At 38.2% G+C, this 13365-nt stretch overlaps 1 protein-coding gene across 5 annotated transcripts in view; it reads right to left on the bottom strand.

Annotated features, from left to right (window-relative positions):
* Positions 1-66: 66 nt before the first annotated feature.
* The window catches only part of slc24a4a (solute carrier family 24 member 4a), a 46836-nt gene continuing 33537 nt past the window's right edge, over positions 67-13365 (bottom strand). For 4 of the 5 annotated variants that reach the window (XM_051867075.1, XM_051867070.1, XM_051867074.1 and 1 more), the window contains 7 exons: positions 11891-12060; positions 9924-10071; positions 8981-9147; positions 7028-7142; positions 6808-6920; positions 6567-6632; positions 67-4000 (listed from right to left, as the gene is read on the bottom strand). In XM_051867075.1, coding sequence (XP_051723035.1) covers positions 3848-4000; positions 6567-6632; positions 6808-6920; positions 7028-7142; positions 8981-9147; positions 9924-10071; positions 11891-12060 — 932 coding nt within the window. In that variant the 3' untranslated portion in view covers positions 67-3847. The remainder of the gene's footprint in view (positions 4001-6566; positions 6633-6807; positions 6921-7027; positions 7143-8980; positions 9148-9923; positions 10072-11890; positions 12061-13365) is intronic. The other variant, XM_051867071.1, reaches the window with a different exon arrangement.

Here is a 13365-nt window from a genome sequence, read left to right as displayed (position 1 = left end):
TGTTTTGTACGTACAGGGGGCGCCAAACTCTCATTCGATGACCAAATGCAAGACAGACACCCAATAAACATTTATAAACTGTATAATTTTAATAGTTTTCTCCATACAATACTCGTATGATTCATATATTGTTCATATTTTTTTTTTTAGATTATTGCTTTACAGTAAAATGCATTGGTTGGATACATCCATTGCTTGCAAGACAATACATTCAAGTTACACACCAATGTCTTATGTTGAAAATCATTAAATCTGTACCTTACAGCAGGTTTGTTCCACTCACAGTGCAGCAGGTCACTCGTGAAGCGCATGTATCTGTGCATGTGTGTTTAATAAATCAAAAGACCGCATGAGAAGTTCTCATACTCGTGTGCATATTCATGCCTGACAGAGTCATTTGAAGCATTTTCCTCTGAAGAGGCATACAATGAAGAGTGCATACAAGACTGTTCATGTGAGAGTGCTATACAACTGGCTACAAAGACATCCCATCTGAAGTGACCCGATGAAACATTAATCAAACCACCGCAGAGTTTATAAAATACAATTGCCCCCCCCCGCCCCCCAAAAATATCATTCTCAGTTCAAATAGTAGCATTTACATCAAGCATGGCACAAATTATCGGCAACAAACTGAGTAGTAAAGGATAGTGTGCTGACAAATCTCTTAAGTGTAGAGTAAAATAAACCCAGTAGATGAATTGCACTAGCAAAAGAGAATTCCCAAAACAACCAGGAGAGAAACTAACAAACAATAGAAAAGTACTAAATTACTGGCACCATTCAATGGTAGAAAAAGACTTTCTAACTAACTCTGTAACGTGGCAACCAGGCATAGGAAGAAGCTTTCAGTGCTCCTCCAATATTATGCATATGGTGTATCCATTTCAGCCGAGTAATGTAATCGTACAGATCACCACTGAAAAACACCACAGAACAAAGACGAAAGAAAAGGAAATCATCACAACATCACCGTCATTCCGCACAGCACATAGCCACAATAAACTAAAGTCGACATTCTACAGGATGGCAATTATGTGAAGTCCGATTAGATGACGGAATCTGCATGCTCGTGTAACAGCGGTGGGCGAATTCAGCAGCTTTCACAAACATGGCTCATCTATGAAAATATAATCCCCGTACTCAGCCCTCACTGATTGCATATATATAATGTGTACATCAAATACTGCGACACCTGTCTTTCTGCACAGACAACAGCTACAGCACCTCCTAGCACTGACAACGACAGGTTCTACGACTGACAAAAGACACAAAGTTCAGATCTCCTGAGCCCACTAGCAGCTGAGTGAATACAGGTCCGGTAGCTGCCGTTTATGGGTGAATCTCAGGAAACCTGTCAAGAATATGTTCAGGTCATATTTCAGGCCAAAACTCGAAGAAATTTTTTATGCTCAAAGAAAAGGAAGTTAATCTTGAGGACCATTAAGATTTTTCTTTTTTGTATTGTGACATTTTTAATCATGATTTAGTACATTTTCTACCCCAAACCTCATTACCGCAATTTTCATTATGGCAATGGGAGGGGAAAAAAAAAAAAAAAACTAAACATTTTCATTACCATGAACAAAAAAATATTCTCATTAAATAAAGTTCATTTTTATTAATATAATTGTAATTAAGCATATTTTCCACCTCATGTATTCCTCATCTCACCATTCTCATTACTGCAATTTTAATTACTATAATGAAAATCATTAACGCAATGAAAAAAAAAAAAAAAAAAAAAAAAAAAAAAAAAAAAAGTCATTATTGAAAATCATTACCGCAATGCAAAAAAAAGTGTCATTATGGTAATGAGAATGATATTTTTTGTATTATTGTAATTTTAATTACTGCAATGAAAATAATCACGCAATGCAAAAAAAATTTCATTACAATAATACAAAAAATATTCTCATTACCATAATGACATTTTTGCATTGCAGTAATTAAAATTACAGTAATAAGAATGATATTTTTTGTATTATTGTAATGACATTTTTTACATTGCAGTAATGATTTCCATTCCAGTAATTAGAATTACGGTAATGATAATATTTTTTTGTATAATTGTAATGACATTTTTTGTATTGCGGTAATGATTTTCATTCCAGTAATTAAAATTATGGTAATGATAATGATATTTTTTGTATTATTGTAATTTTAAATTACTGCAATGAAAATTATTGCAATGCAAAAAATGTCATTACAATAATACAAAAAAATATTCTCGTTACCGTTTTTTTTTTTTTTTTTTTACAGTAATGTAATAAATTTTAAAATATAAATTAAGTATTTATAAATCATGGTAATATTTGTATGGTAACTGCTTTTAATTTACACTAAATTAAATATAAAAAACCTGTTACAGTATATAGTCCAGATGCATTATATCAATGAGAATGAGATTGAAAATGTGCTTAACTGCCATGGAAATAAATGTTGCAATGCATTTAACGGCCATAAAACTTCACTTACTGTACCTGCACAATTTATGCTTTTCTTTTGATTTTAGGGTAAAATATGACCTGGGCACATTTTCTTGAGATTCATCCTTATAGGAACATTGACAGTGAGCTCACAAAGCTTTCGAAATGGCTTCTTTGTGTCAAATCATGCATTACAGACAAACGGTAATAAAGATCCAGAGAGGGAGGTAGGGGTGCATTGGAAATAAAGAAAAAGTGGCCGCTTCAGCCCTGTACGTAAATCCACCCCCCTCCCGTCATCTGTAAGGAAGCACTGGTTCAAACAGGATCAGCGATGTTATATTTACATATAAACAACAAACACGTTGATTTATAGCATGTTTGCGAAATCCAGGATCTCTGTTTGTGGTGTCATCAGTATGTGTATTAAAGCAGCCATAGTTGCCAGTCTCAACTTTCACGCTGCAAAACAAGGAAAGAGCGGTCCTGAGGGTCATCTGCTCTGGTCTGAAAGAGAGGTGAGGAGCAGCTTTTGATGTGTGCTTTATGATTGTTTCCATTCAATAATGCAGGTCTGGAATGATAAAGGGGAAACCAAAACATGTCTAATAGTAGAGCTTCTGTTTCAATGTGTCCCCATCGCTGACCTCTCCACTGGACACCTGCCGGAAGCTCTCAGCAGGAAATACATTGTCCAGCTCATAAGGACTCCATAACATCTCGACCCCTGCAGCACGATCCATAACAGAAAATGCTTCGCATCTGTTATGCGTCATATTTTCAAGAGTTTTCTTGTGTATAACGAGCTGCGAGAATCACTTTCTTGCCCGAGGGCAGTGATTTCATGTTCAGTTCCATCTTTTTATTGCACATCATCAAGGACGTACTTTCATTTTCCCGTACTGGAGGAAATAAATTAATGTGATATAGATGTTATACGCTACATATAAAGTGCATTATGTTCATGTCATAGAGTGTCTCAAGGGAAGACAGAAATTAGAAAATGTAGATTGCTAATGCATACAGGAATGAGCAGCATTCTTTGTCACTGCCGTGTGTGCAGTTTGTGATGAAAGTGTACAGTTTGAATCCTGTAAAGACAATTGTCAATTCAGTAAAGACAATTACGGGTTGCATTGTGATTGTCCAAGGTTCAGAAGTGGAAGAATATCCAGTTATAAAGAGAGCTGCCAAGGAGAATTTCATTTCCTGGAATTGATGGAGAGAGTCAATGGTGTTCTGGGAAATGCAGTTCTTCCATCTGAACCACAGTAGTTTGAATGTGAAGTGGGAAACAGTGGTTTTCTTCAACAGTAACAGCTCGGTAAAGAGATTAAACAGAGGAAACAGTAGAATCATTGGCGATTTTGGTCTATCCTGGAGGTATTTTGGTTCAAAGCCCATGGAAATCTTCTGGCCTACAGCTCCTCGTGGCACATGGGCAGGTTGACAAATGTGAAGACGTTGTATTCGATCATGACGGAAAAGCAGAGGAAGATGGCATACAGAACAAGCACGTACACGCCCAGCTTGAAGTCCAACCTCCACCTGTTCACATGGATCCCCAACACCTGAAGGTGGAGAACCAAAATTAGGAGTAAAAAGCCAGAGAAAAACATCTTGTATACACCATATGGACACCTAAACACTTAGAGCTGGGGAAAAAAAATAAATACATTTTCCAATTTATTGTGATCTTCATTTGAAACCCAAGATTGATCTTATACTTCATGCCTATTTTTAGTGGCTGTGTAAAAATGTGTCCATGCTGCTACATTCTACTGAATGCATTTAACTGCATGGTTTAGACTTGAGGTCGACCAATATATCAGTTTTAGCGATGAACGGTGTAACAGTCACGTGAGGACAAATGGATACATAATACATAGATGCCATTTGAAAACTACATTTAAAAAAAGACAAGTTAATTTTACTACTATCCTTTTTTCTCTCTCTCCCTTTTTTTGATATATTTATACAATTACACACTGAGCCAAAACATTATGACCACTTACAGATGAAGCAAAAAAATGTTAATCATCTTCTAGACAAGGTCACACATCAAGGTCTGGGTTGATTAGATGGTAAGCAGGGCTTGACATTACCATCCACCATCCCGCCAAATGCGAGTGGATTTCAGCAGTGGTGTGTAATGCAGTCACTCCTACTAGTCACTTTGGCAGGTGGAATTTTATATATAATATATACATGTTTCATTTGTAGTCTTTTAAAAAGGCTGAAATAATAAACTAAGTCCAATGAAATGTCAAAAATAGCGATACATATCGATACTGATATATCTGAAACGCTTCCAATATTAATTTTCCGCAAAATAGATACACGATACCAGCTGCACTTTCTCATCTCTCCGACAGTGAGTTGACACACAAACCTGCCTCCCCTCACTCATTCGTTTCATTTGCTCTGGATGAATATTGGTGGTGTTACAGGGCATGAATTTCTGAAAATTCAAAATTGTACTCATTCCTGCAGATTTTGTGCTCACACCCAACTTGCACGCACATAAATCTGGCTCTCAGTACTAAATTTAGTTCTTTATCGCTGCTTATTGTGCTTAAACAGCCGACACACAAAATAATGTCAAAATGCCGGTCTTGGCGAGTATTCACGTAAACACAGTCAGTTGTTTTAAGTGAATGTAAACAGTTGAGAAGGAAAACGCATGTGTAACAGTATAATGGATCTGTGTGTTAGGTCTTAAAGTGACAGCAGCCTAATATACCTGCTGACAAATGAGATAATAAAAATATCTATATGGCAGTTTTCCCCATGGTATTGATGTTAAAATTATGACCAGTGAAAATGCTGTGTAGCTAGTATCTTTGGAAAACCACTAGCCAAAGTGGCTGGTGAGCAAAAAAGTTGATGTCAAGCCCTAATGGTAATCATTTCTCGTAGTCACCATGTTGGATACAGGAGAAATAGGCAAGAGAAAAGACTTGAGAGACTTTGACAAGGACCATTTCGTTATGGCCAGACAAATGAGTCAAAGCATCTCTGAAACGACAAAGTTAGTGGGGTGCGCTCAGTGGTCCGAGGAGGGAGAAACCACAGACCAGCAACAGGGTGTGGGGCGCCCAAGACTCATCGATGTGTGAGGGCAACAAAGGCTATTCCATGTGGTCTGAACCAACAGAAGGTCTACTGTAGCACAAGTCACAGAAAATTTTAATGATGGTTACGGGAGGAATGTGTCGCAACACACAGTGCAAATTCTGCTGTGTATGAGGCTGTGTAGCCGCAGACCGATCAGAGTGCCCTACAATGGGCACACAAGTGTCGGATCTGGACCTTGGAGCAGTGAAAGAAGGTCGCCTGGTCTGATGAGTCCGGTTTTCTTTTGCATCACGTCAACGGATATGTACGTGTGCCGTTTACCTGGGGAAGTGATGCCACCAGGATGCAGTGTGGGATGACGACGATGGTGGAGGGAGTGTCATGCTCTGGGCAACGTTCTTCTAGGAAATTATAGATTGGGATTTTTGACACATGCCACATACCTTACCTAAACATGGTACACCCCTTCATAACAGTGTTCCCTGATGGCACTGGCCTCTTTCCGCACCCTTCCATACTGGGTGCAAAACATTGTAAAGTCATTATTAATTTTGTAATAAAGTTCAGGTCTTTTGATGTACAAAATGTTTTTGAGTTTTTTTTTTTTTCATGATTTTAAAAAATATCAGTGGATTAATCAGTTATTTTCCAGGTTACCGTTACTGTTATCTGTAAAATTCATTATTGGTCAACCTCTAGTTGGGACCCTGCAGTAAATCCAAACAGTGTAGCCTGATTCCCAAAACCAGTGTCTCTTAGGAGTAAGTTCTTTCAGTTCAAAGGAGTTCAAAAAGGAATTAACAGTTTGAATTTATCTGAAACACTGCCTGGTATAATTTAAAATGTGCAGAGAGAGTATTTGTTTTATATACACAAGCAAAATATAACAGAAATACACCCAAATTAATCAGAATCAAATCTATATACCCAGACATAGACCTTTTAAAATAAGTTTTGTGAATTAGGGGGCCTAATTAAAACTAAAATGAGGTGTCCACATACAGTACTTTTGGCCATGTAGTACATTTGTGAGGTGAATTGTTCTTCACATTTACTCACCGTTAATGCAACTGAACCCAGTAGCAGAACAACAGAGTAAACCAATCCTCTACTGTTAATTTGAACCTAAATAGGACACAAAAAAATAAAAGGTCATTTTACAGTCTTTGGGGGAGTGTGAGTGTGTGTGTGAGTGTGTGTGTGTGTGTGTGTGTGTGTGAGTGTGAGTGTGAGTGTGTGTGTGTGTGTGTGTGTGTGTGTGTGTGTGTATGCATGTTTAAGGAGTGACAAAGACAGATACCACAGAGCCATAGTTGACAGCCATTGTCTGGATGCCCCAGGGAACGCCGAGCCCAACCAGGATATCAAAGACGTTGCTGCCAATCGAGTTTGAGACAGCCATGTCCCCCAGGCCTGAGCACAGAAAGAAACAAATCCAGAGCAGGAAAGTAAGCTCAACATGGATGAGAGATAAATAAAAGGTAAGAAAACCAAGAAATAGAAACAAGGAAGAGCTGCACCTTGCCGTGCAACAATAAGACTGGCTATGCAGTCGGGAACGCTGGTGCCAGCAGCCAGGAAAGTTATACCCATAATGACATCTGGGATTCCAAGTGTGTATCCAACGATTGTGACCTGCACACAGCAACCCACATGAATGAGCCTCAAAGAAATTCAGACTCTTACAGGAATAGTGATGAAACATGCCTGCAAGCAGCATGACCTAAATTAAGCCAAAACAGAGACATTTTCAAACTGGCATCCGAGGACCCCCCAGGGGGTCTAAATAAATTTAGAGAGGAAAAAAAAAAAAAAACAATTTCACAAACTACGCATTTGAAACGCATATTCAAGTTTATTTGTATAGCGCTTTTCACATTGTTTTACTGACAATTTTATTTAAACATATTGAATAAGACATTACTAACAGATAAAGTAAATATAATGAATATATAAGCTAATATAGTGCATATATTTAGTGAAATGCTCCATTTCTCTAGTGAACTAACATGCTGTGGACACTAAGGCCGCATTTACACTGCAAGACTTAATGCACAGATCTGATCTTTTGACCATATCCGATTTTTTTGGATGACGTGCTTACATTTTAAACACATAAAAGTTTACACATAAAAGTGGCCTGTATCTGATGTCTCCTTTTTACACTGCACTTGGCGAAACGTATCAAAAAAAATTAAATATGACATCACAAATCAATTTCAATGGTACATTGAGTTTAATTTATTGACGTGGAATTCATATAGAAACACTTTAATGCAATAGTTACATACCAACATCAAAATACAAATTCTTCACGACAGTATACGAACGCAGCTCTGCTGGAAGCGTGCGAGTTGAATAATACTCGGTTAGATATTTGTTAAACGTCACAGCTTCTGGTTCAAATCCGCCGTCCTATACTAGGTTTTTTTAGTCATTAAAACCAATGCGTTCATCAGTCATTGCATATAAAAGGGCAGGTACAAGTTTGTGTGCTTTTTATTTTGTGGTTTCAATGGAATGAATAGGTAGAGTCTCCACAACGGGACTGAAGCGTGCGTCTGTGCACGAGCCGTCGTCACTGACAACAGTGGCAACGAGCACTTAGTGTGATTTCAAGAGCAACACATTTCAACATCAGATCGCCTTTTATTTAACACAAACAAATGAAATGAATACTCTGCCAGTCAACTAGTGATGTTCCATTTGTTATAGGTATGTCTGTACTGTGAAATGTTAAAAAAAAAAAAAAAAAAAACCTCACTTTTCAATGACGCAGGAGTCGCATTTACAGGGGAATATCCGATCTGTCCAGTTACATGGCAGGCGCAAACGCACGTATCCGATTCATATCTGATTTATTTCCACATATGAATGAGGCCTGAAACTGATCTGTGAAAATCAGAATACATGCACTTTTTTCCTGCTTACACGGTCGTGGCTCATATCCGATCTGTGCCACATGGGAGGAAAAGAAAAAAAAAAAAAAAAAAAAAAACCATTTACACTTGAACCATGCAGTGTAAATGGGGCCTAAATGACTTGCCTGGGTAAATGTAATGCTACGTGAGATATTATTCTCAAGCTGTTTTATTGATGACTTTCCGTGGTTGAAACACTGGTTGAGAGATTACACAAACACATCTGTTATTCTTCTGCGCTTTTTCCTGTTGTGGCCATTAGCAAACAGTGTTGCAGTACCTCGTGCGCCCCCTTCTGGATAGGAGGGTGAATCGCATGTGACTGTATTCGTCATCTGACTGTATGCACCGTACCGTGACGTCCGTACAGTGTCGGTTCGGAACGAATACATGCACTGTTAAACTCCTAGTGGTTACTTAACTTCATGTGTTAAGATTTTAAATATGCAGCATTTAAACAATTCCTTACGTTTAAATAAATTAAATTAAATAAAGCAGAGGAAAAAAAATAGTTTCCAAATACAAATGCTTACATACACAAAAGGAACTCACCATCCACACCATGATATAGGAGAAGATAGCTATCCACAGAGTCGAGAGGAAGAAGGACAGCATGAAGCAGCGCTCCCACCGCGGCTTGGCACAGTTGGGCACAGTGAAGAACAGCAACACCAAAATGGGCCAGGAAATGAAAAACTTCACTTTATCCAAACTGCCCCCTGCAGTCACATGGTACAACACATCACCAATTAAGCATTTACAAAAAAAGCTTCTTTTTATGTTCATGGCATTAATTTGATCATCCTGTCCTTTTATTTATGGTGACTTAGAGGTTCACTGTGCAGGCAGCACAGAACATATCTCAGATGAAAGCACAGCTCAAGAAACAAGTAAAAAGATCCTTTGTCATGTGATTTTCTCACAATTGACCTCACACACAGAGTTAAACCCTGTGCATTGTTCAGTCAATTCAGTGTTCTTACTGTACCGGGCACATTCACAAAGCACCAAAAACAAACACAAAATATACTGTGACCGATGATATCTCACTCTGGGAAGAGTTTTCAGCAACATTACTCCAGTCTTCAGTGTCACATGATCCTTCAGAAATCATTCTAATATGCTTATTTGGTGCTCAAGAAACATTTCTTCTTATTATCAATGTTGAAAACAATTGTTCTGATTAATTTTTAGAAACTTACATTTTTTTCAAGGTTCTTTGAAAAATAAAAAAAACAGCATTTATTTGAAATAGACATCTTTTGCAACAATGCACTGTAAAAGTCTTTACGGTCACTTTGATCGGTTTGTGTCCTTGCTGACCTCAAACTTTTCAAATTCCATGATTTACTAATTTTTAAATACCTTGATATTTCAAGTTTTTTTTTAATAACCATAGGAACCTTGTTGGTAAAGACAGAATAAGAACTGTGTGAATAGCTATACATTTCAGATGCCACCGCATACGATGTGCTAATGTGTTAAACCGCCTCACCAGGCAAGCTGAAAGGAGATGACATCTCACTCTCCAGCTCCTCAGCGAGTTTGTCCTCCACTATGCTGCCATTTTCCATGGTGTCAGCTTTCTTATCAGCCACCAGCACTGCGTCCACCCCATTGGCTGTCTTCACCAGCCGCTGCTGCTGCATGTATAAAAAGCAAAAACTTCAAAAAAACGCTACCTCACAATCCCACTCTTTTCAATTAAGATATTTTAAAGGACTAGTTATTCCCAGCCAGTATGGTGCTATTTTTTCCAAAACACATATTAGTTAGAAACAACATAAAAGCAATAAATATCAGATTTTGTTCGATTTCTGCATGATCTGTTCCTTGAAATGTTATACTGAGAACACTGACAACCTTGTGTCCATAACGTTCATCCATGATCAGTTTAACACCATTCCCAGCCTCATTTCTTTCTTAACTAGCTGACATGTCTCTATCAAATTCCTCAGCAGTCTTTGTAGAAGGGGTTTGAATTTCTAACACAATTCTTTGAATTCCAGCATGTGGATATTTATAGAAACAGTTTAATCAGCCTCACACCAAGAACTGGGCTACCTGATGAGAGAACTCCACAGCGCTGAGTTAACCAACAAAGACTGGCGCATAAGCTATTCAGAACTCCGGTTTATAATCCAATCTCTGGGTTGCCAGGGTTAAATACACTATAATAGAACAGACTCCTAATTCTGAATGGATGAGCTGCATTTGAAGCCCTTAAAATCTACAACTGACTCACATCGGTTGAATTCAACATGAATCAGCATTCACGACCCATTTTAATTCTGCATTGTGACATTTTCCAAGTAAAAGATAATGTTTGAAAAAGGAACAATAAGTAAGATGGGCCTTAATTTTATCCATCATGAATTTAACGTATTCTGAAAAGTTCTCTAGATACTTAAAGTTGTGAAGGGGGCACATTGGTGACATCAGCAGAAAAGAAAGTCTTATAGAGATTTTAGAGAGAATAAAGGTCCCTGCACACTGAGTCCAAAATTTTCATATGCGTTTTTTCGTATTCGTCATTCTAAAAATGTCACACACAGAAACCTTGCACACTGAATCTGATTAATTAATCTGTTGCGAAAAAATTCAAGCAGTGAGAATGATTTTGTTGTCCTCTTCTATAAAAAGGGAAGAAAGAGGAAATATTGAGTCCATCCAATCCTGAGGTTGCGTAGAGAGGAAGGAGAGTTCCACCTCCTTATCAAGAAGCTGTGGGATTATCCCAAGCGATTCAAAGTTTACTTGAGGACGTCAGTGGATCAGTTTGATGCTTTGCTAGCGATACTGGAGCCACATATTAAAAAGAAGACCACCAATTTCCGTGAACCAACTCATCCTGAACAGAGACTGGCAGTATATGTCTAAGGTACAGACACACACAGCAAACTGTGGCATCGGAAAGGTGCGCACCAGGCATTATTTTGTGTGCTATAGCTAATAATATTTGTATAATTATGGCATTTGCTTGTATGGTGGCTCTGAATTGTCAAAACACCTCTCAAAATGCTTGCTATGGATGCGAAAAATAGAAAATTGGACCCGATATTATTATTATTTTTTTTTAATGATGGACAAAAGCATTTTTTGGTGAACTGTTCCTTGAAAGAATAATGAAAGCTATGTCATCATTTACTCACCCTCATACTGGTCCAAACCTGTATGACTTTCTTTTTGCTGTGAAACACAAAAGTAGAAATTTTGAATTTTGTCCATTTTTTTCTTTTTTTATTTTTATTTTTTATTTTATGGTCCAAAACAACACTGAACTTCCACTGACTTTCATTGTATGGACCAAGAAAAAAAAAAAAAAAAATAAAAATTCCAAAATATCTTTTGTGTTCCACAGAAAAATGTCATGAGGATAAGTAAGTTCCTGTGTTAAAACCACCATAACCCACAGATTTTTGTGGATTATTAACTTATTTTCTCAGAGGCGTATTTTCTTACCTCATGGATGATAAGTCGGCTTGCCATGCGCAGACGTGTCTTGGGTCCAAAATGGTTGGTGATCATGACCCTGAGGCCGGCCTCGGGGAACCGATAATGTGGAGGGCTTGAATTTATCATCTCGTCCACCATCACAACAGAGCCCCTAGTGTATGTTTTACTGGGCTTTACTATGGACACGAAGAAAAAAAACATTTGTAAGTGTACCTACATGATGGTACTCATGCCTAAAACACACAGCATATACAGTATTTGTTCATACACACGCACACGCACACCTGTCAAACCTGCCCCGAGAGACCAAAAAAATAAATAAAACCACAACAGTGGTGCACAGAAACCAGCAGGACAATAAACGCAAACACTCAAAAGAAAAAGGATGTCACAATTTTCAATCTAAAGTCCTGTCTGTCAGTGAGAGACTGATTCCTGCTGGGATAGACTGTAGGCCCACCTCTGAGCCCCTCAGGATACTGTCAGAAACCATCAACACATAGAATACTGACATGAAATGAAATTCTCAGCCATCCTCCAGATTACAGCTGGACGTCACAGGAAGAGCTCAACTGCCAATAAACTATCAACAACATATAGACAAACACACTGACCCAGAATTATTTTACACCACCAAAAATCCACACACACACACACACACACACACACCACACTATATTGCCAAAAGTATTGGGACACCCCTCCAAATCATTGAATTCAGGTGTTTCAATCACTTCTATGGCCACAGGTGTATAAAATCAAGCACCTAGGCATGCAGACTGCTTCTACAAACATTTGTGAAAGAATGGGTTGCTCTCAGGAGCTCAGTGAATTCAAGCGTGGTACCGTGATAGGTTGCCACCTGTGTAATAAGTCCATTTGTGAAATTTCCTCACTACTAAATATTCCACGGTCAACTGTTAGTGGTATTATAACAAAGTGGAAGCAACTGGGAACAACAGCAACTCAGCCACAAAGTGGAAGGCCACAGAGTCCTGACCTCAACCCGATAGAACACCTTTGGGATGAATTAGAGCGGAGACTGCGAACCAGGCCTTCTCGTCCAACATCACTGCCTGACCTCACAAATGCGCTTCTAGAAGAATGGTCAAAAATTCCCATAAACACACTCCTAAACTTTGTGGAAAGCCTTCCCAGAAGAGTTGAAGCTGTAATAGCTGCAAAGGGTGGGTCAACTCCATATTAAACCCTACGGATTAAGAATGGGATGTCATTAAAGTTCATGTGCATGTAAAGGCAGGCGTAAAACTTTTGGCAATATATATATCTCAGAAATGAGTACACCCCTCACATTTTTGTAAATATTTTATTAGATCTTTTCATGTGACAACACTGAAGAAATGACACTTTGCTACAATGTAAAGTAGTGAGTGTACAGCTTGTATAACAGTGTAAATTTGCTGTCCCCTCAAAATAACTCAACACACAGCCGCTGGTCAGCCTGTCAGTGCTCAGACCAT

The sequence above is a fragment of the Ctenopharyngodon idella genome, chromosome 17 (assembly GCF_019924925.1).
Source record: "Ctenopharyngodon idella isolate HZGC_01 chromosome 17, HZGC01, whole genome shotgun sequence".
Classification (NCBI taxonomy): Eukaryota; Metazoa; Chordata; class Actinopteri; order Cypriniformes; family Xenocyprididae; genus Ctenopharyngodon; species Ctenopharyngodon idella.
The sequence above is the reverse complement of the archived record's forward strand: the minus strand, read 5'-3'. Positions and strand labels throughout refer to the sequence as shown.